At 47.3% G+C, this 21,953-nt stretch overlaps 1 protein-coding gene across 6 annotated transcripts in view; it reads right to left on the minus strand.

Moving 5' to 3' along the window:
- spg (dedicator of cytokinesis spg) overlaps positions 1–21,953 on the minus strand; it is a 430,105-nt gene that overhangs the window by 85,623 nt on the left and 322,529 nt on the right. For 5 of the 6 annotated variants that reach the window (XM_084607325.1, XM_084607299.1, XM_084607317.1 and 2 more), the window contains 2 exons: positions 13,018–13,159; positions 8,531–8,694 (listed from right to left, as the gene is read on the minus strand). In XM_084607325.1, coding sequence (XP_084463451.1) covers positions 8,531–8,694; positions 13,018–13,159 — 306 coding nt within the window. Of the gene's footprint in view, positions 1–3,712; positions 5,510–8,530; positions 8,695–13,017; positions 13,160–21,953 lie in introns of those variants that run through there. The other variant, XM_084607333.1, reaches the window with a different exon arrangement.

A 21,953-nucleotide genomic window follows, 5' to 3' on the forward strand; every position in this document is an offset into this window, starting at 1 on the left:
TTGTATTTACAATGCTTTCAAAAGCTTTTGCAAGGCAGCTCGTCAGGGCTATTGGCCTATAACTGCCTGGGGAGTCCGGGGGCTTCCCAGGCTTTAAGAGAGGTACTATAACGGCTGTCTTCCAGGCTTCTGGTATTGTTCCAGATATCCATATTTTATTAAAAAATTTCAATAATGCATCTACTGACAATGGAGTCAAATGAGCAAGCATTTCATAATGTATTTCATCTGGTCCTGGTGCAGTTTGTTTGCCGGCATTTAATACTCTAGTTATTTCTTCAAGTGTAATTAAACAGTTAAACGGTTCATTTGTGCCTCCAGCTATTGGGATTCTTTGTTTTTCAGCTGCTGTTTTATACTTTATAAAGGAATGTGTATAGTGTGCCGAACTAGAGATTGTAGCGAAATGTTCCCCCAATATGTTTGCTTGTTCTTCTACACTCGTTTGTGTACCAGGAGTTGTTAAAAGTGGAATCGTGAAAGGATAGTATTTGCCGTCTAGTTTATTAACCTGCTCCCACATTTTTTTAGATGTGGTTGAGCTATTTATTGATGACACATAATTTTGCCATTAGGCTTTTCCAGCTTCGCGGCGAATGCACCGTGCTTTAGCCCTGGCCTTTTTAAAAGTTATAAGGTGCTCATGTGTGGGATATCTCCGGAATATTCCCCAAGCTTTATTTTGTTTTCTTTTTGCCTCTTTGCACTCTTGTGTATACCACACTTTATGGTTTTGCTGTACAGTTCCCGAGGACTGTGGAATAGCTAGGTGTGCTGCAGCAATAATACAAGCTGTAATCTTTTCATTCAGCTCATCTATGCTGAGATTTTCTGAAAAAACTTTTGTGAGGTCAGCTTTGGACTGGAAAAGTGTCCAATCTGCCAGGTGAAGTTTCCATCGCCGTGGTTTGGTTAGAGTGATGGATGGTGAGGATGTTAGACTTATTATGACAGGTAAATGATCACTTCCATATGGGTTGTCGAGAACGTCCCATTTAAAATCGGTGAAAATTGATGGTGAACAAAATGATAGATCTAAGCAGCTCATTTTTCCTGAGCTTGGGGAGCAATATGTTTGTTTACCTGTATTCAGGAGGCAGATGTTGTTGCACAGCAAAAAATCTTCTAAAATACGTCCTCTACTGTCTGTTTGCTCACTCCCCCAAAAGGAGGAGTGTGCATTAAAATCTCCAACTAAAATATATGGTTCAGGTAACTGTTGTAAAAGTTCCTCTAAATCGTGAAGGGTAACAATGACATGAGGTTGAAGGTAGACAGAACATATTGTGATTGTTTTGTAATGAACAACAGTAACTGCAACAGCTTCGAAATTAGTTTTAAGATGGACTTCTCGCGTTGCAATACTGCTCTGCACAACAATAGCAACGCCTCCGGAGAGGCGACCTGCTTGTTCTCTGTCACATCGAAATACTTTGTGTTTTTTTAAAAAATTTTTTTGTTGAGGTCCCAGATTGGTCTCTTGTAGGCATAGGACCACAGGGGACAGTGAATTTAAAAGGTCTGTTATATCATTGTAGTTTCTTAAAAGTCCTCTACAGTTCCAATGGACTAAGAACGCCATTTTATATGAGGAAGGTAGGGAGACTAAGCTTTTTCTGGCCCGGTGATTCGGGCCTTTTCTTTTCTAGTTCGCTCCAAGGAGCTCCGTCGCCTGTCAGATGTTGACGGCCCTGGACGGTCGTCGTTTGTTGTGTCCATTGCGTCCTCGGACGTGCTGGACGATTGTGCAGACTGCACAGACACATTTGTGGTAGATCTCGCCGTTACTGGAGAGACCTTGGGGCCAGCTGACCTAGAGGCCCGCGCAGCCTGCTTTGGGGGTGGTGGAGCAGCCCCAGCTACTTCCACCGGGGACGTAGAGGTCCCTGCCTTAGGTGCACCGTGTGTCACCTGGGCAGGTTCCAAGGACTGCTGTGACGCCGCCCCCTTTTGCGTCACAACAGAATAAGTTGGGGTGTGAGTGGACGTGAGTTTCTTACGTGCTTCCCTGTAAGTGAGGTTTTCTTTGACTTTTAGTGTGATGATATCTTTCTCTTGTTTCCATGTTGGACAGGTTCGTGAGTAAGCAGCGTGGCTGCCCTCACAGTTGATGCAAAGATGCGTTTCGGATTCACAGTTCTCGGCGGGATGCTCGTGGGAGGCACACTTCGCACATGTAAGTTGGCCTCGGCAAGTCTGTGAGCCGTGGCCATACCTTTGGCATTTGAAACAGCGGCGCGGGTTAGGTATGTATGGTTTCAGTTTTATCTTCGTGTACCCTACCTCCACAGCCTCGGGCAGTGTGCTCGATTCGAAGGTAAGGACTAAGTGCCTGGTCGGTACCTCTTTGTTATCCCGTCTGATTTTAATTCTGAACACATTGATGACATTTTGTTCTCTTAGTCCTTCAAGGAGTTCTTCTTCACTTAGGTACTTTAGGTCGTCATCTGAAATGACTCCCCTCACCATGTTTAGAGAGCGGTGTTTGGTGACATTAACTGGGCATTCCCCAAAGCTGGTTACTGTTGGGAGTTTTTCATTCTGATGATGGTACATAATTTCCAAGAGAAGGTCGCCATTTGGAAGTTTTTTGACATTGTATCCTTGGCCTATTGCTTCAGTCAATGTCTTGGTCACGACAAAAGGAGATATTTGCCTGGCTGTTTTTTGAGGGTCTTCACTGTGCACCACGTGGAAGCGTGGGAATCTGTTTGCATTCTTTAGAAAGAAGTTTGCAGTTTCATCGGTCCGTCCCCTTTTTCGGGAACGATCATTGGAGAGCAAAGAAGAAGCCATACAGAAAGTTTTTGTTCAGCCGGGGTGGCGGCCACCCACCATGGAGCCCAACGAGGGGACGGGACAGGAACTCGCAAAGCAGTCCTGCCCACGCCAGCCATACACCCCGACTATAACCAAATATGGCATAACGCAGGGTGGTTAGCCACACAAGGTTAACCCTCGCCGCCTGGAAGTAGGAAGAAACGAAGAAGGTAAGAGAAGACAGGACAGTTGTAAGAGAGGGGATAGGAAAGTGAAAGATGGAGGGGAGGACAGGAAAAGGCGACTGCCGATTTCCCCCGGGTGGGTCAGCCCGGAGGTGCCGTCTGTGGGAAGCGTGGGCCAAAGTGGTGTGTTGCCTCCGCCGAGGGGCCTTAAAGGTCCAAACACTCGGCATCGGCTCAACCACCAGGATCCCGTTTTCCCCAGACACGGCGATGCCACGCACGGCTAAGCGTGGGTGCTCGGGGTCCGTGGTGTCGCACAGTACACGCAAACATCTGCTTTAACAGATGCCCCCTGCGGGGGCCTCACATGCACTAAGCAACGAAAAACAGAATGTAAACCCCTTTTCGATAAATGCAAATCTTATCAGAAAAATAAAGACCGCACCACAAGAGAAATTATTGAAGCCGAAAGAATTTTGGAGCATGGGGACCGATGCATTAGCACTCCTTCCCTTGCGTTATCGGACAAAGAGCTTGCGTTCCTGGCAATGAGTAAAAAGTGATAATTGGCTTTGGTTTCGGCATGCGCATTGCATCTGTTTTATCTGTTTTTCTGTCGCGCATCAAGGCATGTATATATGCTTGCTAACTTCTGGAATTAAATCAGTTGTCAGTCAGCGCTGTGTTTGTGTCCTTCTATCTTCGTCCTCGTCCTTCGCGCTGTTATTCCAAAAAAAAAATAATTTTGATTGTTTATTATAAATTCCAGACTCAATATTTTGAAAAAATGAGCTTGTGATGCCCTCAGAAATTTATTCAGGCACACAATAAAAAAATCAAGGTGGCAATCCGATTAGCGGTTCCGGAGATACTGTGAGAATAAGCAACCATACCAGGAAAAAAATTCATTCTGAGAAAATGGCCCTTGAAGTTTAAAACAATATTTTAAAGTCTAACGTTTGTTTTTCACAGCAGCAGATTGTGCCTCCACCTCCATTCCCTCGGAAAGTGCATTTCCATGCGAACAGTGGATGATGCTGACAACGCATTATCGCTTGCGATGACAGACGCAATACGGGAGGCTGAGATCGCTGAGGTTGATATGATCGGTACAAAAGGCACGCTTCAAACACTGCCTCCTTACGTTAACGCGAACGATACACAGTTGGAAGTGGCAGCGCAGTTGGTCTCGACCAGTAGTGGTGTAGCAGAGACAGCACTGCTAGAAGCGTCTCCGCGACCATTGGCAACGCGCTTCACTAACTTTGCAATTCGGACGGCATTCACAGAACGACAACGTATGCAGTGTTTTGAACTTCTTAGCGCGCATCGTGACCGACCGTGCGACGATCCACAAGATGCACAAAACCGTTCAAAACACAGCACCAGAATCCATAACGAGCGATGATAACGGCGATCTCAAAAATGGTGAAACATGAAGCAATTCAGCGAGCGCACAAAGAACGCCAGCCCAGTAGGCAGCCAGAGCAGACGACGCGCCGGGGAGGGACCACTGCGTCAGTGCGCGCAGCAGCCAATAGCAGTCACGCGATCCCCTGCATTCTCACGGAGCACGCGCTTTGTCCAATCACAGCCTGAATTCGAGACGCGGGAAGCTCAACAATCCCTGCGAGGCCCCCAATAACAAGCGAGCCATGCTTCTGCTACGCCGCGGACGCCACAGGCAAAGGCAACATTGAAAAGGGCTAGCATTCACAAACAGAACAAGACCAAGATGGCGGCACTCGATTCAGAGGCAGAGAAATGGCGTGCGCGCCAAGTTTGGGTACTTTTGCTGTTCGCTCGTGACTCTGGGGCTGCCGCGCACAGTTGTATAATTTATTTAAAGCAGTTCCACGATGAATTAGGCATTTATAATTAAACAAAAGGTAGTTCGAAACATATACAGCCAAGATATGTACTTTTTGAAAAGCCGACTTTTTCACGATTTTTCGACTTTCGAAGCCCGCGTCCCCCCTTAAGGCATTGTTAGACAAGACTATGACTATGAAAGGAGATCCGTGCACTGGAGGGAAAAAAGAAGCGAGGAACGAGTGACCGTTCTTTTAGCCGCAAACATGACAGGGACAGAGTGTTTGCAGCTTGTCATCATTGGAACGGCACAAAAGTCATGGTGCTTGTGCCTGTTCTTCTGGTGGAGTACCGGGGTAATAAAAAGGCCTGGGAAATTTTTTGCGGCTGGATGCAAAAGTTGGACACAGTTTTCCGCGAAGAACTGCAAAGTATTAAACGTGCTAGGCAACTTCAGTGCACATAACAGTGCCACCGAACTGAACAACATTGAAGTTGTTTTTTCATTAGCATTGATGACGGTGTTGCTACAGCAGACTCTCTCATTGATGAACTTGTCAGGGACGTACTGCACGGTGAAGGTTCGGAGGAGGAAGAGGGGCCACGAGAGGTGCAGCCTCGGCACCCTCGCACTGTGAAGAAAGCAGCGGAGGCCCTCGTTGTGCTCGAGGAATTTTGTTAGGGCACTGCAGACAGCACGCAAGCTGCTGAGCACCTGGAAGGACTTGGAAAAATAGTATCCGTATGGGTTTCTGCAGGAAAGCAGACAAGCATCCGCGATTAGTTTGTGCAATAAAGGTACGTTGATGAAAATTGTGCATTTCTCTCGATAATTCGGACATTCTATTATAATTCCTTAATTCGATACTTCGGACATAATTCGGATATATTTTACAGTCCCTAGAAATCCGAATTAATGAGCTTTTACTGCATTTGCATTTTTTTAACAATTTATTTTCTTGTAGATAGCTCTTCATTGTTGCAATCATGCATGTATTTTTTGTTGGAAGTATGTGTATGTATTAAATCCTTTTTGTGATAAATTTTTTTACTATATTTATGTACCACTCCCCTTAAGAGGGGGACACGGGTCTTTCGGACCAAAAAATCGCGAAAAAATCACTTTTTAGAAAATGCAATTTGTGAAATCAGTAGTTCTTTATCTACCTATCTGCTAAGTTTTTCATCTCTAGGATCGGTATTTTAGTCACAATGGCAATTTATATAATCGATGTCACCCGAATTTGGGCCGAAAACGGCTCCCGAAACAACCATTTTCTGTGAGGCGAAGCTCCCATTTGGTGCGCGGCACTGTAGCCATCTTGGTCTCATTCGAGACAGCCGCCTTTCGTTTTCAAATTGCCGCCTTTGTTTACATTCGCCTATTGGTCACATAAAAAATAGCAAAAAATAAAACTTGGCATTCGCAATCCCATTGGCTTTTGGGGTGCACGTGACGATACGGCGTCACCGTATTGGTGGAGCTGGCTGACGGCGTCTGCTCGGCACACCCGAGCTGCGGGGAGACGGCGGAGACGTGACGCCGGCTGCGCTCGGTTCCGAACCGCGAGGTGCATTCATGGCAAGAATTTGTGAAAAAAGTGAAAAAAATAGTTGATTAATTATCTCAAGTGATGCCCTGCCCCGGCTGTGCGTGCTCAGGCCAACGAAAGTCATGCGCCAAACGGTCATGTGTACGAGCCTGAAGTATGCCTAGCGTGTTCCACAGCACGGGAGACTACTACTGCCAGTGGTTGCACCCGCTGCGACAGTGATATCGCAGGCCGCATCAACTCCAGCAACGAAGCGGTAGTCAGATTATTTTCGTGACGATGACAAGTGCGGTGGAGTTCACGATTGTCAGATCTAAACAGTTTGCCGAGACTGGCGAAGCGTAAAACATACGGCAGCGATATTCGCATTTAAAAAAGTGAACGTGGATTAGAAATCGCTGTAAAACTTATTCTCCAATGTGTAAACTGCGGGAAACGTCGTCTTCGTAGAGCTCGCCGCGCATTTGTGCCGATCAGACCTCGTTCATAGTCCTTAGTAAATACACTTGCTTCCTGTGCTTCCTGGGAAGCAGCAAACAGTTCCAAATTACATTTCTTTTCCGCAATGAACGTTCCTTACCGCGGTCTTGATGTGAGGACGTGGCAAAACGACGTACATAAAAAAAAAATACCCCTACCTGCACGTGACTCGCGCAGCCGAAAAAGTGACAACTGAATGTGCTACAACTGCAAATCAAAATGACAGAGGCGACACTTGGACGTTGGAAAGCAAAGAGACTACATTCCTGGAGGTTTCTAGCCATTTTAAATTGTAAATGTGTGCATTGCACCAGTGAATGTCTGTTAAATAATCCCGTCTCTTTTTTGCTATTTCCTTAAACATACATTGTCAACCACTTGCAGTTTTGCACCCTCAATATCTCGGCACCTATTGCAGATAGAGTAATAATTTCTTTTTCAACATGAAGCCAAATATGTGGAGCACACAATGTTCCAAGTAGATTTTTTAATTTCTTGTTCAAAATTTTTAAAATGGCTTTTTTTTGTGACCATTATAGTGCTATATTTTGACCTTAGAACTTTGTTATGCAAAAAAACAAAAAATAATTGCTCAATCAAAAAACTGCTTGCAACATTGTGTTCTTCATTCTTTCTAATGTCCAGAAATGTATTCATCTGAAGTTTTTCTTTTAGTGGTCAGTTTGTAATTGTTCTTGTAAGAATTAGACTAATTGGCATAATCATCTCATGAAATAATTGGATCACCAAAGGAATAATTGCAGTTTTGGAATCTGCACACACCCACGAAGTTGCATCAACTTTGATTGGTAAATAAGGAAAATAGTTTTAAGACCAGTGTCCCCCTTTAATGAAGGAGCCTTATGGGTCATGAGTGTATCAGAAATAAATAAAACAAAATTAAAAAGTCTACAATGCTGCCAAAAATCATGGTGCTTTTGGGAAAATGCGGCTTTTCCGCTCACACGCTCGGCAGAGATCTGTGTGGCATCAAACCTCTGCGGTTTTGTGAATTCCAGGCGGGCTCTAGTGAAAATGAACTGTTCAGGGCTTTGCCACATCTCATTTGTTTCATCATGTGTCAATTTTCTCTGGTTGCCGCGCTGCTGTGCTTTTGCTGATTTCTGCATTTTGAGGCCCTGCCTGAGAAATAGCTGCATTGCCAAGTTGCTAACTCTGTGCTGCTGGAAAGTTTTCACATGCTTTGCAATTGTGCATAATTTTCCTGTCCAATTTCAACTCCTGGGCTCTGGTGTTCTGCTGCTCTCCTATCTTCTGGAGTCGGCACGCAATACAATCAACGTGCACACGCAGCAATTGCAACATCTCTGGAACAGGCACCCTCTGCGTACAGTGGATGCCGATGGTGTAGAGTAGCTCGTCAGAGACTGTTTTCCCAAACTATATCATAGCAACAGTCTCAAAAATACCAGCTGTACACGAATAAAGCCCAAGGAAAATGAATACAACAACATCTCAGAAATTCAAGAAAAAAGGCTAATAAATTGCAAAGTGCATTCCAATACATTTTGGTCACTGTGTAAACACAGCATGTCTGGCTAACACAATACTGGCGGAAACCACTCATGACCTCACAGGCAAGCGGTTCTATATGTTGTAAGCTGACGTTCTCATCCCAATACTAGGCATTCACTTTCATGAGTCAAGGTCCCTTTATGACATTAATGACAATGCAGTGGTGAAGCTCAACACGGCATGGCACAGAAAAGGTGGAAGCACCTTGAACTCATTGTCCTTGTCGGGGGGTCCATCCCGGTAGACAGGTCGGTCAAACTGGAATGAGCGCACTCGGTTCACTCGGAAATAGGCCCGCACCTGCTCTGGGCGGCCCTCCAGCTCTGGACGTGGCTCCGGCAAGGGACGCACACCACACACCTGCACATCTGCCCACCAAGGTCACGAGGTCACGAACAATGTCTTTCTCTGGCTCACAAGCTGGCATGCCATTTCAAGAATGTGCTCCCTGGTCATCCTGTATGGTTCGAGGGTGCTCGAGTGGTGAACTTCCTCCCATCACCATGTCTCAGCTTCAGCTTTTACAAGTGACAGATCTCATAGACTGCTTTGTATGAGGGATGCACATTGCTGGAGTGCTCTGCACAGGGGTGACAAAAACGTCTACAAATACGTATTCATAAGCAAAAAAGTTGGGCTCACTCACAATGAATTATCCATTTCGTACAAATGAAATCTAACCAAGCTCTGACAGTACATAATAAGAATGCGGCACTAAGTTCAAAGTAGCAAAATAGCAGGACAGAAAGCCTGAGAACATCTACTCTTATGTAATAAGGGAGTAATTGTTCACTAACATCTAACAGTTTGAAAGCTACACAGTTTTCTCAGAAACTTCGTAGTTAAAGAAAAGTTCCAGGAATCGAACCAGGATAATAATAGGAGTGCGCTAACTTAACAAAAGAGAACAAAGGGGAGCACAAATAACATGACACAATGTACAAAGCACAGACTTTCAACTGAAATTTTGAAAGAACCTTAAAGCATTATTGAACCAGGACCAATACGAATCACCAGACCAGGATGAATTTTTCCTTAACAACGAAGTCAATAAGCAATTACACCCTTATCCCAAATCTACCCCACCTTGGGGAATTTCCCAAAATATTTGACCATCTAGCTGCAGCAAATGTTTGGGTGCCGCAGACTTCCGTATAGAGATGAACCCAACACCAATCAAAGATTAGTGGAAGCTCAAAATTACTACACAAACACATCACACCAACACACGAAAGGAGGGGGAGGGGGGGGGAGAGCTTCCTTTTGCGCTCTTTTGCCCCTGTCTAAAGAAATCATGCGACAGAGATGACACAGTCAGTCACGATGTTCAAAATTTGCAGTTTGGAAGCAATGAAGAACAGTTTTTTCTACCACGCAGGAGGAAAAAAGAAATAACCTGTTCTTTGTTTTCGCCATGTCAAGCTCTACTCAGCCACAATGTCAGATCAGTATCAGAAAAATCCCGTGGCTTGACAGTGGATGGACACTGACTATTGGCATACTAAATGTTCCCAAGCCATTCAGGAATCTACTGGCTACAGAAAAAAAAAAAAAAAATTCAAGGATACTCAAGGACTTTCTCAATGCAGCTATACTTCTTAGTTCCTCAACACAATATTTTGAAGAAAATAAAACAATCACATACTATATCACACTCAATAGCCAAGTTGCATCAAGCAAAGTTCAAAGGACCTCCTGAAGCCTCTGTCTTGACAACTGCAGTCAATGTGGCTCAACGACGAGAGTTGGAATTTACACTTTCCAGGCATTTTGCGCCAATGCACACAAAACGCATCAAAAGGGTTTCAAATTGGGCTAGTTGGGGATTGACATGTTCAAACATCGTTGCACTTTTGAAAAACTGAGACATGGGACACTGGAGTGCAAACTATCAACTGAAATTTTATCGCAGAGAACACACATATGTACGCTGCACACATAACAACATCACAAAAACCAACAAGCCAGCCATGTTGCTATCACATGTTAAATCTGCACACAAAAGATCATTTTTCTCTTTTTTATTTTTCTAAGAATTTCTGCTCTTGTTTAAATAGCGTCACTGAAGGGTTGCTTACACGTCCTTTTTCCTGATTTGATGCAGTAAGCCTCCCACAGTTCCCTGGTTAATAAAGGCGCAGTATCTGTCACACTTGTTTCTGTGGACACCTGAACCCTGCCATAAGGGAAGGGAGGAAGGTGGGAGTTAAAAGTGGAAAGAGAGAAAGAGGAGCCGTAGTGGAGGGCTACGGAGTAATTTCGACTACCTGGGGATTTTTAACGTGCACTGACATCGCACAGCACACGGACACCTCTTCGTTTCGCCTCCAATGAAACAGAGCCGCCATGGTCGGGTTCGAACCCAGGTGCTCCGGAACAGTAGTTAGTCGAGCATCTTACCACGGCACAACCTTGGCGGGGCCCCTGGTTAGCCTGTCTCTAGATTTTAGAAGAACAGCCGTCTCATAGAAATGTGGTGCGCAATCCTTGCATCTAGCGCAGTGCGGCGCCAGATTTCCAGTTACACTAGCCTGGCTACAGTTGAGCCTGTGCTCTCTGAGCCTTTCGTTGAGGCATTTTCCCCACATATGCTCGACCGCATGAGAGCGGAATCTTGTAAACTACTCCTTCGCAGCACTCGACAAACCTCGTTTTGTGCCTAACGCCAGAGTGGCTAATGCTGCAATGTTGAGGGCAGCGACTCGCGAGACTGTTTGTATCTTGCTGTAAAATGACTGCTACTGCTGTCCCGAGGGATGGCTGCATTGACTGCACGCCTTATTTCTTTGTCCCGCTTGTTTGTGATGTGACGGTCACTGCGTGCGAATCATGAAAATAAGCACCCGTTCCTGTGTTCTACTGTGTTCAGGGCCTGTTGCCACTGCCGTTGTGCACCACAACAACGGCGACCACTCCTCCAGTGAAGCGACATGCTAACCGATGACGACATATTATCAGAAGTTCTCGATGAAGACGGAAATTGTTCTGGTGATGAAAGTGATGAGCAGCCGCTGCCGCGATGCCGCATTGTGCTAGAGGCCGCCGAGGCTCCCACTGTACTGGGGGAATTTCGCGTCTGATCACGCGACAATGAGCGTGCGTGCAATTTGATAGGACTGAAAAAAATTATCGCGCAAATTCTGATGAAACAAAAAAAATAATGCAGTTGTTCATTAGATAAAGGTATGTGTATGTCTAGTACGTTTTTTTGTTGTTTTCATGGTAAGTTTGATAATCCAGAATTCGGTTAACTCGGACATTTTTGCCGGTCCCTTGAGATCCAGATTAATGAGGTTTTACTGCATTTTAGGCCCTTTTTTAATATGTTGAGTACGGCAGCTGAGATAGCTTACCCCAAGTAATTAATTACCATAGATTCAGCTGAGTTACACCATTTTTTTCTTCTTCTTCGGCGAATTTCTAAAAGAAGCTGCCCACAAATGCACTCCAGTGTCTGGTGTCATTTTCTACGTCTCAGTTTTTCAAAAGCGCAACAATGTTTGAACATGCAAAATGCAAAACAGTTTTGCTGTACACGACCTCATGTGAACACGCCGAATAGTCGGCAATGGGGTTGGAGACCTGGCTGCGTCATTTTGAGGGGGGCGACCTTCAATGCAGGGCGGCCAATAATGCACACCCACTAAACTTTTTAAATTTCCAAGAATTTCTTTAAGATGCTAAGTGCAGAAAAATATGCTGAGAAGATAAACAATTTCCTACTTTTGATAAGTTCTGCAGTTTTTCGTTGCGTAAATTATTATCTGCATATATGGAAGATGATTTTTCGAGGACATTCAAGGGTTAAAAAAAATTCAAGTACTTTCAAGAGCCTTGAAAAAAGCGGACTTTAAAATTCAATGCAGAAACAATCATACACTGGCCAAAAGTTTTTAAAGAAAGGAAACCCGACGTTTTGGGGCCATACGGGTCCCTTGATCATTAGGAGCGCTGTTTTAACCAGACTCAAGCCATGCGGCACTCTATGTGATAAAGGGACTTGTACGGGCCTCGCAACATTGTGTTTCCTAAGAGCTTATTATTATCAGCAGTTGTGAAACTTCCCATGCTTCCCATGCAGTGGTTTTGATTGGTCAAATTTTGGGTGTATACGAATAGTGGTGCCGCATGCAGCCATTAAAGAAAACTATGTCAAAATTAAAAATTTTCAGAACGCTGATAAGTGAACAACCACCAGGAAAATAATATAAGCTGAAAAGTTACAGTTGCAAAAATTCTTAGGCATTACAGCCGTAGCGGTAATTAAGTTCAGAATGAAAAGTGATTTCCAGAAGGCAAGGACAGCAATAACGGAAAGCTTCTATTGACCGCCTCTAGGTAGCATAACAGTTTATAGGCACCCGAGGGTGCCAAAAAGAATTAGTCACTTTTTGAAACAAACTTTCCCAACTGATATGATCCAGAACCCCTGGTGTTCCCTTCAAAAAACTTTGACGAGTGTGTGTTTGTTTCTGCAATGTTCGCTCCTCGCCAGACGGTATTCCGTCCAACCCTAGACTATGCTTTCAAATTCAAGGGGTTTCAAGGATCTTTGCCTTTGTTAGGCTTACAGTTCACACTTCAATGGCAGTTCTCAGAACAGAAGTGTGTCAGCACCCCCGGAAACTGCCCAGTCGGCCCACGTTTGAGTGAAAAGGCTTGAAGCTAGAAAGAAGAAAAGTGCCACGAACACTGGTCGGTGGAGCAAAGCAGGCTGGCGTCCGGTGGGGCATTGTGCGTCAGCAGCTGTGCCTCAGGAAACTGTCCCTGCAGCCGCTGGCTGAAGGCACCCACCTTCTCATACGACAGGCCCCGGTAGACAAACACCTTGTTCTGCACACAGGGGTGACAAACTGCAACTGGTTGCTGTCTCACATGGGATCCGACTGCAGCTGCTATTTGTGGCGCTGAATGTGCCGCGCATGTGGTCATGCTGAAAGCACTAGCATTCTTTTCAATTCCACCTGCTCGAAATCATGTTCACTGCCACACGGCCAAGGAAACCATTCTTAGTGTGCATTCCGAGAAAACATTCACATGACGCAGTGGTGACAGCACAAACATTACTAGGGAAATACTCATGAAGGTGTGACCCAAAATGCTGCCGGGCACCCACCAGTAATACAGTGTGTACAAGCTCTCCCCTGGCCTGCTGGCCTGGCAGCTGGCTAATGTGGAGTGATTGGCATGAGAAATGGCTCTTTGATCCTACCCTACGTGGGGCCAATGACCCCAAGGCCCTTTACCCCACAAAGAAAATTTCAGTCCCCGGTGGATAGATTTTGCGTCGAGGAGGAGTGAGATATTACGTGACGGCGATTTGTGCAGAAGCATTACAAATAGGTGTACCATAAGTATTAATGATAATATAAATAAATGAACAGATATGAAGAGAGGACAGGAATGGGAAGTAATATTCCGATTCTTTGCAGGTAGTGCAAGAAATGTGCCCGTTGATTGACCAGACTCGCATTCTGCAATGTACTGCAAGAGGTACTGGGATAGATACCCAGCACCTCCACCAAATGTAACGGATGAAATGGTTTTAATTACAAGTGAACGTCGTATGAAGGATGGACGCACATGGCTCAGAAACCCGAATCAGTCTGCGCGCGCCTCGCTTCCTCTTCTTTTTCTTCTCCTTCTGCTGCTTCTCAGTGCGCCGCTACGTGGCGTAACAATATCAAGAGAGAAAATGGCTCAGGAAATCCATGAAGCATTTTTTACCATGTGAGAGGGCAAGCCTGTGTTAGCTCACCACTGACTGCACTCCTGAAGAAGGAATCGATTTATCTAAATCCCCTCAATTTTTAATCTCCCTTTTCGTTTTTCTGCCGGTGTTTATTTGCTTCAGAAGAATACAAAAAACAAAATCCAGTAGAGTTTCAAATTGGGCTAGTTGGTGGTTGTTATTCCTGTGCATTGTTGCGCTTACGTAGGAACTGGGACACAATCGGAGACGACACAGAACAGATGTGCGCAAATCCATTGCGCACATCTGTTCTGTGTCGTCTCCGATTGTGTCCCAGTTCCTACGTAAGCGCAACAATGCACAGGAAAAATCCAGTAATTACTGGCTGAGGAAGGAAAAAGACAAAAAGAACCACAGTTCAGTTGACAGTGCAATCATGTACCGTAATGAATTCCCCTCCAAATTCCATCCCAGGCAGCTATAAATTCCCACACCGCAAGCGCCATTACAAAGATAGACAACAGCAACAGAACCACAAAACACGTCATCACTTTCATTACGTTCAAGACGACAAGCACGTAGCCTTGCTGGCTCCCGAAGCAGGTTATTTGCTCCAGTGAGACCAGAAATCGACCACAACTGGTTCTACTCTATAATGTTCATGCCATGAACGTTTCCGCCTGTCTCTTCCCTCTTTTGCCCCATGGCGATACGTGTAACTAGGCACAGCTGTCCCTTAGTCAATGCAGCTGTGCACTCGCGACTCATTTTGAACGCGACCTTGCGCCATCTGTTCCTTCAGCGAGGACAGGTCAAGATTACCCATCATAGGCATCTGTAGCAAGTGACCTGGCTGCACAAGTCAACAGCAGCCTCAGATGCTACTGAGTATTAGTCTGTCTTTTCTTGACTATCCTTTGCGCTGGCCCAGGCTTGCCGTGCACCATTCCTATTTGCGAGACACCCTACTAGGCGTACATAGTGTTGTGTACAGAAAAAGGAATACTACGATAATTGTATTCCCCCCCTGCAGTTCCACGGAGCACTACCAATGCTGTGACAAGTGCAGAGGTGACGTTCTCATGCTGTGGAATATGCCAGCAATACAAGACAGACATATAAGTACAGTCGAAAACGGATATATCGAACTCGAAGGGGATCGCGAAATAGTTCGGTATATTGATAATTTGATATACAGAAATTGGCTTGAGACGCCGCTTGCGATCGTGAAAACTGATACAGTATCTGTCGCGTAATCAATCCACTTGCATAATGGACCCACTCCCAACTTTTGCCTCTTAGAATGGGAAAAAAAAAAAAAAAGACGCGTCCGGTGGCGCATTCCACCGTTTCGACCATCGCATCCACAGCTCATTTATTGGCAGTGCGCCAAGATGCTATGCAGAGATAACTTCACGTTGTGTTTATTTTTTGACTACTTTTCATAGATCCTGCAGTGACAGGGAGCGAACTTGGCAGAGTGCCTGTGATGGCTCGATTGCACAAGCCTGGCTTGATTTATCACACGGTGCTTCGGGCGGGCGTAGTCCACTGCCACAAAATTATTGGAGAGCGTGATAGCTGCAAATGCCGTTTCAAGCAAATAATGCTAAAAGTAAGTGTCATGATCGCAGCTGACCGCGTGCTTTCGTTGACTTATAGATGTAAGAATGGATGACTCTTGCAAAGAAAAAAAAGACCCTCCCGTGCTTAAGGCGGGCATAGTCCACTGCCACAAAATCATTGGAAAGCGTGATAACCATGCCGTTTGAAGCGAACAATGCTAGAGGTCGGAGTCATGATCGCAGCTGACCGCGTGCTTTCATTGATTTTTAAATGTAAGAATGGAGAACTCTCGCAATAAAAAAAAAAGAAAAATACCTGCCTCTTAACGTCCGCAAACGCTATAGCTCACCCAGCGCTGCATGTTCAGCACAAGTAAGGACGACTGTACGCTACACTGCACGTTCAGCCCGACGGCAAGGATGAATGACCCCTCCCCCCACATAATGATAATAAAGACATAATAAAAATAATAAATAATAATAATAATAAAAATAAAGTAAGAAATAATAAAAAAAAAGACCTGCCGCTGCTTAGCATCCACAGCCACCGTAGCTTACGCATGTTCAGCATGACGGCATGAGACGTGCATCGCACGTCAGTCGGTATGCGCAGAGCATTCACAACGCACACTGAAGCATGGAGGAAGGAAAAAAACTGCAAAAAAGCGTCTGCCACGGGCTGAGCTGCCTTGTCCGCGCATGCCCAGTGCATACTGCTGCAAAAGAAGACCGGAAAGAGCATGGAGGAAGGAGTTTTTCCTTCCTCCATGGGAAAGAGAGAGGAATGGGAGAGAGAAAGCTTGGCAGAAGAGTGGGCACACACCCTTGCGCTTCGTTTTATCGCGTCTTTCCTTTCTCCGGAACACCACGGCTGCATTGGTTCCCTTTCGTTCCTTCAGGCACATGGCTTGCAAACATCACGTGCAGGTGCAAATTATCGCAGGCGCACGCCTTTGGGGAAAGGGCATGACACTGCCCTAGACCAGCTGTCGCCAAACTGTGCCCTCTCATTCCTTCCGCGCGTCGCTTGAAAACATCACGCAGCAAACGGCCGAGGGTGATGCGATCGTCTTCTAATGCGTGGTGCGGAGTTTGATGTATCGAACGACTAGTGAAATTGTGTTCGATATACGATACAGCTTTCCTATACTATTACATGGGATTTTCAAGGTGATATTCCGTGAGTTCAATATAATTAAAATTCGAATTATCTGGGTTCGATATATCCGTGTTCGAATGCATATGGCATATGAGTATTATAAATACTGTCTCTTCTTGCCTATCCTTTGTGCTGGCCTAGGTTTGCCGTGCACCATTCCTATTTGTGAGGTACCCTACCAGGCGTACGTAATGTTGTGTACAAAAAGAAAGAAATGTTTGTATTCCATCCCTGCAGTAAAAGTATTATATGCATTCAGTATTATATGTACAGCGTTCAAGACTCATGCGTTATGAGTAAACGATGTTGCCAACATGGCGATATGCTTCGAAGCAAGCAGGACATCACATTTCGCATTAATCTCAGTCAATCTTGCCGGGTATTTCAGTGTGTTCATTATGTGCAAAATATTGTTACGGGGATGCACCTAATGTAACAGCACTGCGATGGGCTGAACTCGACGCTGAGACTTCAGTAGCCGTGCAGTATCCACTCTGTCAGCGTCATCCTCTTTCTCAACGCTTTGTCGTGGTCGTCTTCGTCAGTGAGTACATCACTTTGGTACCCGCGTTTCCAGGTAACACTACCCCCCTCGGCAAAAGGCAACGTCCCGGTGCGTATTAGGCGTGCGATGTGGAGGGGGAGTAATATGGCTTTAGGCGGGCGACATGTACGATTTCGGAAGTGGGTGTAGCAGTCGGTGACTTTGGGTGGAGCGGTGAAATCTCATAGGTCACGTCGGTCACTGGGCGTAGTACATGGTAAGGACCTGTGTAGTGGGGCAGAAGTTTTTGACACAACCCCACACGAGGGCACGGAAGCCAGAGCAACACCAGAGATCCGGGAGGATAGTGCACATTGCGGTGGTGAGCGTCGTAGCGGCGTTTTTGAGTTTCTTGAGAGATGGTGAGATTCTGACGAGCAATCTGGCGAGCAGCGTCGGCTCGGGCGATGGTATCGCGGGCATAGGTTGTGACGGGGCTAGCGGCGGGAAGCAAAGTGTCGAATGGCAGTAAGGGGTCTCTTCCAAAGAGAAGATAGAATGGAGAGTACCCAGCAGTGTCATGACGCGAAGAGTTATATGCAAAGGTGACAAATGGCAGACTAATAACCCAGTCGCGACGACTGTCGGATACGTACATTGCGAGCATGTCGGTGAGTGTGCGGTTAAGACGCTCCGTAAGGCCGTTTGGCTGAGGGTAATACGCAGTGGTGAACTTGTGCCGAACGGAGCAAGAGCGAAGTATTTCCTCAACAACTTGGGAAAGGAAACAGCGGCCACGGTCGGTAAGGAGTTGACGGGGAGCACCATGGTGTAGTATGACGTCGTACAAAAGGAAGTCAGCAACGTCTGTGGCGCAGCTGGTTGGAATGGCGCGAGTGATCACGTACCGCGTGGCATAATCGGTGGCCACAGCGATCCATTTGTTTCCCGACAAGGACTCGGGGAAGGGCCCTAGGAGGTCAAGGCCAACACGAGAAAATGGCTCAGTCGGGATAGCAATCGGCTGCAGGTGTCCAGGTGGTAGCACAGGGGGTTTCTTCCGGCGTTGACAGAGGTCGCAAGCGGCTACATAACGCTGGACAGAGCGGTAGAGTCCAGGCCAGAAGAAACGCCGGCGCACGCGGTCGTATGTGCGTGAGAGGCCAAGATGACCAGCTGTAGGGGCGTCGTGCATTTGTTCGAGAACGGCGGAGCGTAGGTGTTGGGGAACGACCAGCAAGTGCTCAGCACCATCAGTTTGCATGTTGCGGCGGTATAGCGTATTCTCATGAAGGAAGAACAGTGCGAGGGAAGAGTCACGGCTGTGTGTGCGGAGGCGGTCGATAAGAGAACTGAGGGTTGGGTCCAACCGCTGTTCGTCGGCTATGTGGGAAAAGTCCGATATAGAGAAGACACAGGGGTCCGACTCATGGTCAGTAGAGGAAGGGGGATCGACGGGATAACGGGACAGACAGTCTGCATCCTGGTGAAGCCGACCGGATTTGTATACAACGGAAAAGGTATACTCCTGGAAGCGCAGTGCCCAGCGGCCGAGGCGGCCAGCAGGATCCTTGAGGGAAGAGAGCCAACATAAGGCGTGGTGATCGGTAATTACAGTGAAGGGTCGGCCAAACAAGTAGGGTCTGAATTTTCCAACGGCCCAAACGAGAGCCAGGCACTCCCGTTCCGTAATAGAATAGTTCTGTTCTGCTGATGACAGGAGACGACTGGCGTAGGCAATAACGCAATGTTGGCCGCGTTGTCGCTGTGCAAGAATGGCACCAATCCCGTGGCCACTGGCGTCGGTGCGAAGTTCCGTCGGGGCAGACGGGTTGAAACGGGCCAACACAGGAGGATTGGTGAGAATAGCGATGAGGGTGGAGAATGCGTTAGCCTGCTCTGGTCCCCATGAGAAAGGAACGCCTTTCTTCAGCAGATTGGTGAGAGGACAAGCAACACCGGCAAAGTTTGGGACGAACCGGCAAAAATAAGAACACAGTCCTATAAAGCTGTGGACATCACGGGGTGAACGGGGACATGGAAACGCACTAACAGCGCGAACTTTGTCGGGATCGGGTTGCACGCCGGTGGCATTCACCAAATGGCCAAGCACTTTAAGTTCGCGGCGACCAAAACTGCACTTCTTTGAGTTCAGTTGAAATCCGGCACGGCGGAAAAGTGCCAAGATGGAAGAAAGGCGACTAAGATGGCTTTCGAACGAGGGCGAGAAGACAATCACGTCATCCAAGTAACATAGACAAGTCGTCCATTTGAAGCCGCGGAGTAAGGAGTCCATCATGCGTTCAAACGTAGCAGGGGCGTTGCAAAGTCCAAAAGGCATAACCTTAAATTGGTAAAGTCCATCGGGTGTGACAAAAGCTGTCTTTTCGCGGTCTTGTTCGTCAACAGAGATCTGCCAGTAGCCACTACAAAGGTCGATGGAGGAAAAGTAGCGGGCTCCATGTAAACAGTCCAAGGCATCGTCTATTCGCGGCAGCGGGTAAACATCTTTCCTTGTAATCTTGTTCAGATGTCGATAGTCGACACAAAAGCGCCAACTGTCGTCTTTCTTTCTAACGAGCACGACAGGAGATGCCCAGGGGCTGTTCGAAGGTTCGATGATATCGTTGGCCAACATCTTGTCGACCTCCTGCTGGATGACTTGGCGCTCAGAAAGGGACACACGATAAGGCCTCCGATGTACAGGCTTTGCATCGCCGGTGTCAATGCGGTGAGTCACAACTGATGTTCGGCCCAGAGAACCGGCAGCAAAGTCAAAAATGTCGGAGAAGGATAACAAAAGGTTGTGCAGGTCCTGAGCGTGTTCGGGGCTGAGGTCAGAGGCAATCATTGCGGAAATAGGGTCGGTAATTGTGGTGGAGAGTACGGGTGTTGGAAGGACGCTTGAATGTGGGCCAGGAGTGAGTGCACAAATGGTGCAGTCTGTGAGAGGGGACAAGGTAGCAAGGGATATTCCTTCAGGAAGAACTTGGGGTGACAGACTGAAGTTCAGGATAGGAAGGTAGGTGCTGTTCTGTGTAACGCGTACGATGAGATGAGGAAGAACGACGTTGCAGTCAAGAAAGACCTCGGTGATAGGGCAAGCAAGATAGTCACCGTCAGGCACAGGCGGGAAAGGTGACAGAGGTAGGTACACAGCAGAGTCAGGGGGCAGGCGAGCGAACTCAGTGGAGCGAAGGCGGGGTGCAGATGGAGGATGTTCTGAGCAGACAGGTAAGTCCAAACGAAGAAGGCCGCTGGAGCAGTCGATAAGGGCAGAGTGGGCCGTTAAAAAGTCAAGGCCGAGGATCACGTTGTGAGGGCACTGGTTGAGGACAGTGAACAAAACAGGGATGTGATGACCGGCAAGGGTGACTCGGGCAGTGCACTGCCCAGTGACGGCAGCAGTACTGCCATCGGCAACACGAACGGTGGGCGAAGCGGCGGGGGTCTGTAATTTCTTGAGGCGGCGGCAAAACGATGAGCTCATGATTGAGACTTGGGCACCAGTGTCAATGAGGGCAGAGACGGGAACACCATCCACGAACAGGGACAGGAGGTTACAGGGCGAAGAAATGGGCAGTAGAGGATTTCCAGGTCGGGGTACCAATGCAGCGTCACCTCCGGGAGCTGCATTGGCTAGTTTCCCGTGAAGCGGCCGGCAGAGGACGGCGAGGAACTGCGGCCAGGAAGAGGCGAACGGGAACGGCGGGCTGGCGGGGAAGGAGACCGACTGGACACAGGAGGAGGCGGAGTAGTATTGGTGCGGGGCGGCTCATAACGAGGCGTGAAACGGGGGTGACCGTAATTGGAGTAGCGGTCAACGTAAGGAAAACGTCGAGGTGGTGATGTCCAGCGGCTGCGGCAGTGGCGAGCGATGTGGCCAATACGCAAGCACGTGAAACAGATCGGCCTGTCGTCAGGGGTGCGCCACTCATCAGGATTGCAGTATCGGTAGCGTGGCGCGTAGGTGTTGCGGGGTGTAGCGGTGGCGACCATGGGAGGGACGGAGCTCGAACTGTGTTGTTCTACGGTGTGGCTACAGGGGACGCCCAAGTTGGCAACCTCTTGACGAACGACGGCTTGAATGAGGGATATCGTCGCTAGGTTGCTGTCCGAGGAGGGCGGGCTGGATGCAGCAGGGGCGAGCGCTTCTAGTTCACGACGCACAATGCGTGTCACATTTTCAGTGTTGGAAGGTTGCCTTAGGGTCGGCAGATCCTCGCACGTGGAGGTAAGGGCAGTGTTGGGGAGCCGATCGAAGCGATGTGCAATGCGTCTTTGTTTGGCCTGCTCGAAATGTCGACAAACCTGCAAAACGGAGTCAACCGTAGCACAGTACCGACAGAGTAGAAGATTGAAGGCATCGTCGGCTATGCCTTTGAGGATGTGCCCCACATTATCAGGTTCTGGCATGTCTTTATCAACTTTTCGGCAGAGGGCCAGAACGTCTTGTCGGTAGATGTCTGGGCACGTTTGGCGAGGTCCCTCTTGGCGGCGAGTTGACGGCCAACCGGTTTTCCGAACAGGTCACGGAGTTTTTGTTTGCAAATATCCCAGGAGGGTATTTCTGCTTCATGCGTTTCGAACCAAACGCGTGCCGTGCCAGTAAGGTAGAAGATGACATTGGCCAGCATCAGCGTGGCGTCCCACCTGTTGTGCTGGCTAACACGCTCATAAAGCGAAAGCCAGTCCTCGACGTCGACCTCATCTGTACCGCAGAATGG

The sequence above is a fragment of the Amblyomma maculatum genome, chromosome 1, assembly GCF_055883805.1.
Source record: "Amblyomma maculatum isolate TAMU_Amacu chromosome 1, ASM5588380v1, whole genome shotgun sequence".
Taxonomy (NCBI): Eukaryota; Metazoa; Arthropoda; class Arachnida; order Ixodida; family Ixodidae; genus Amblyomma; species Amblyomma maculatum.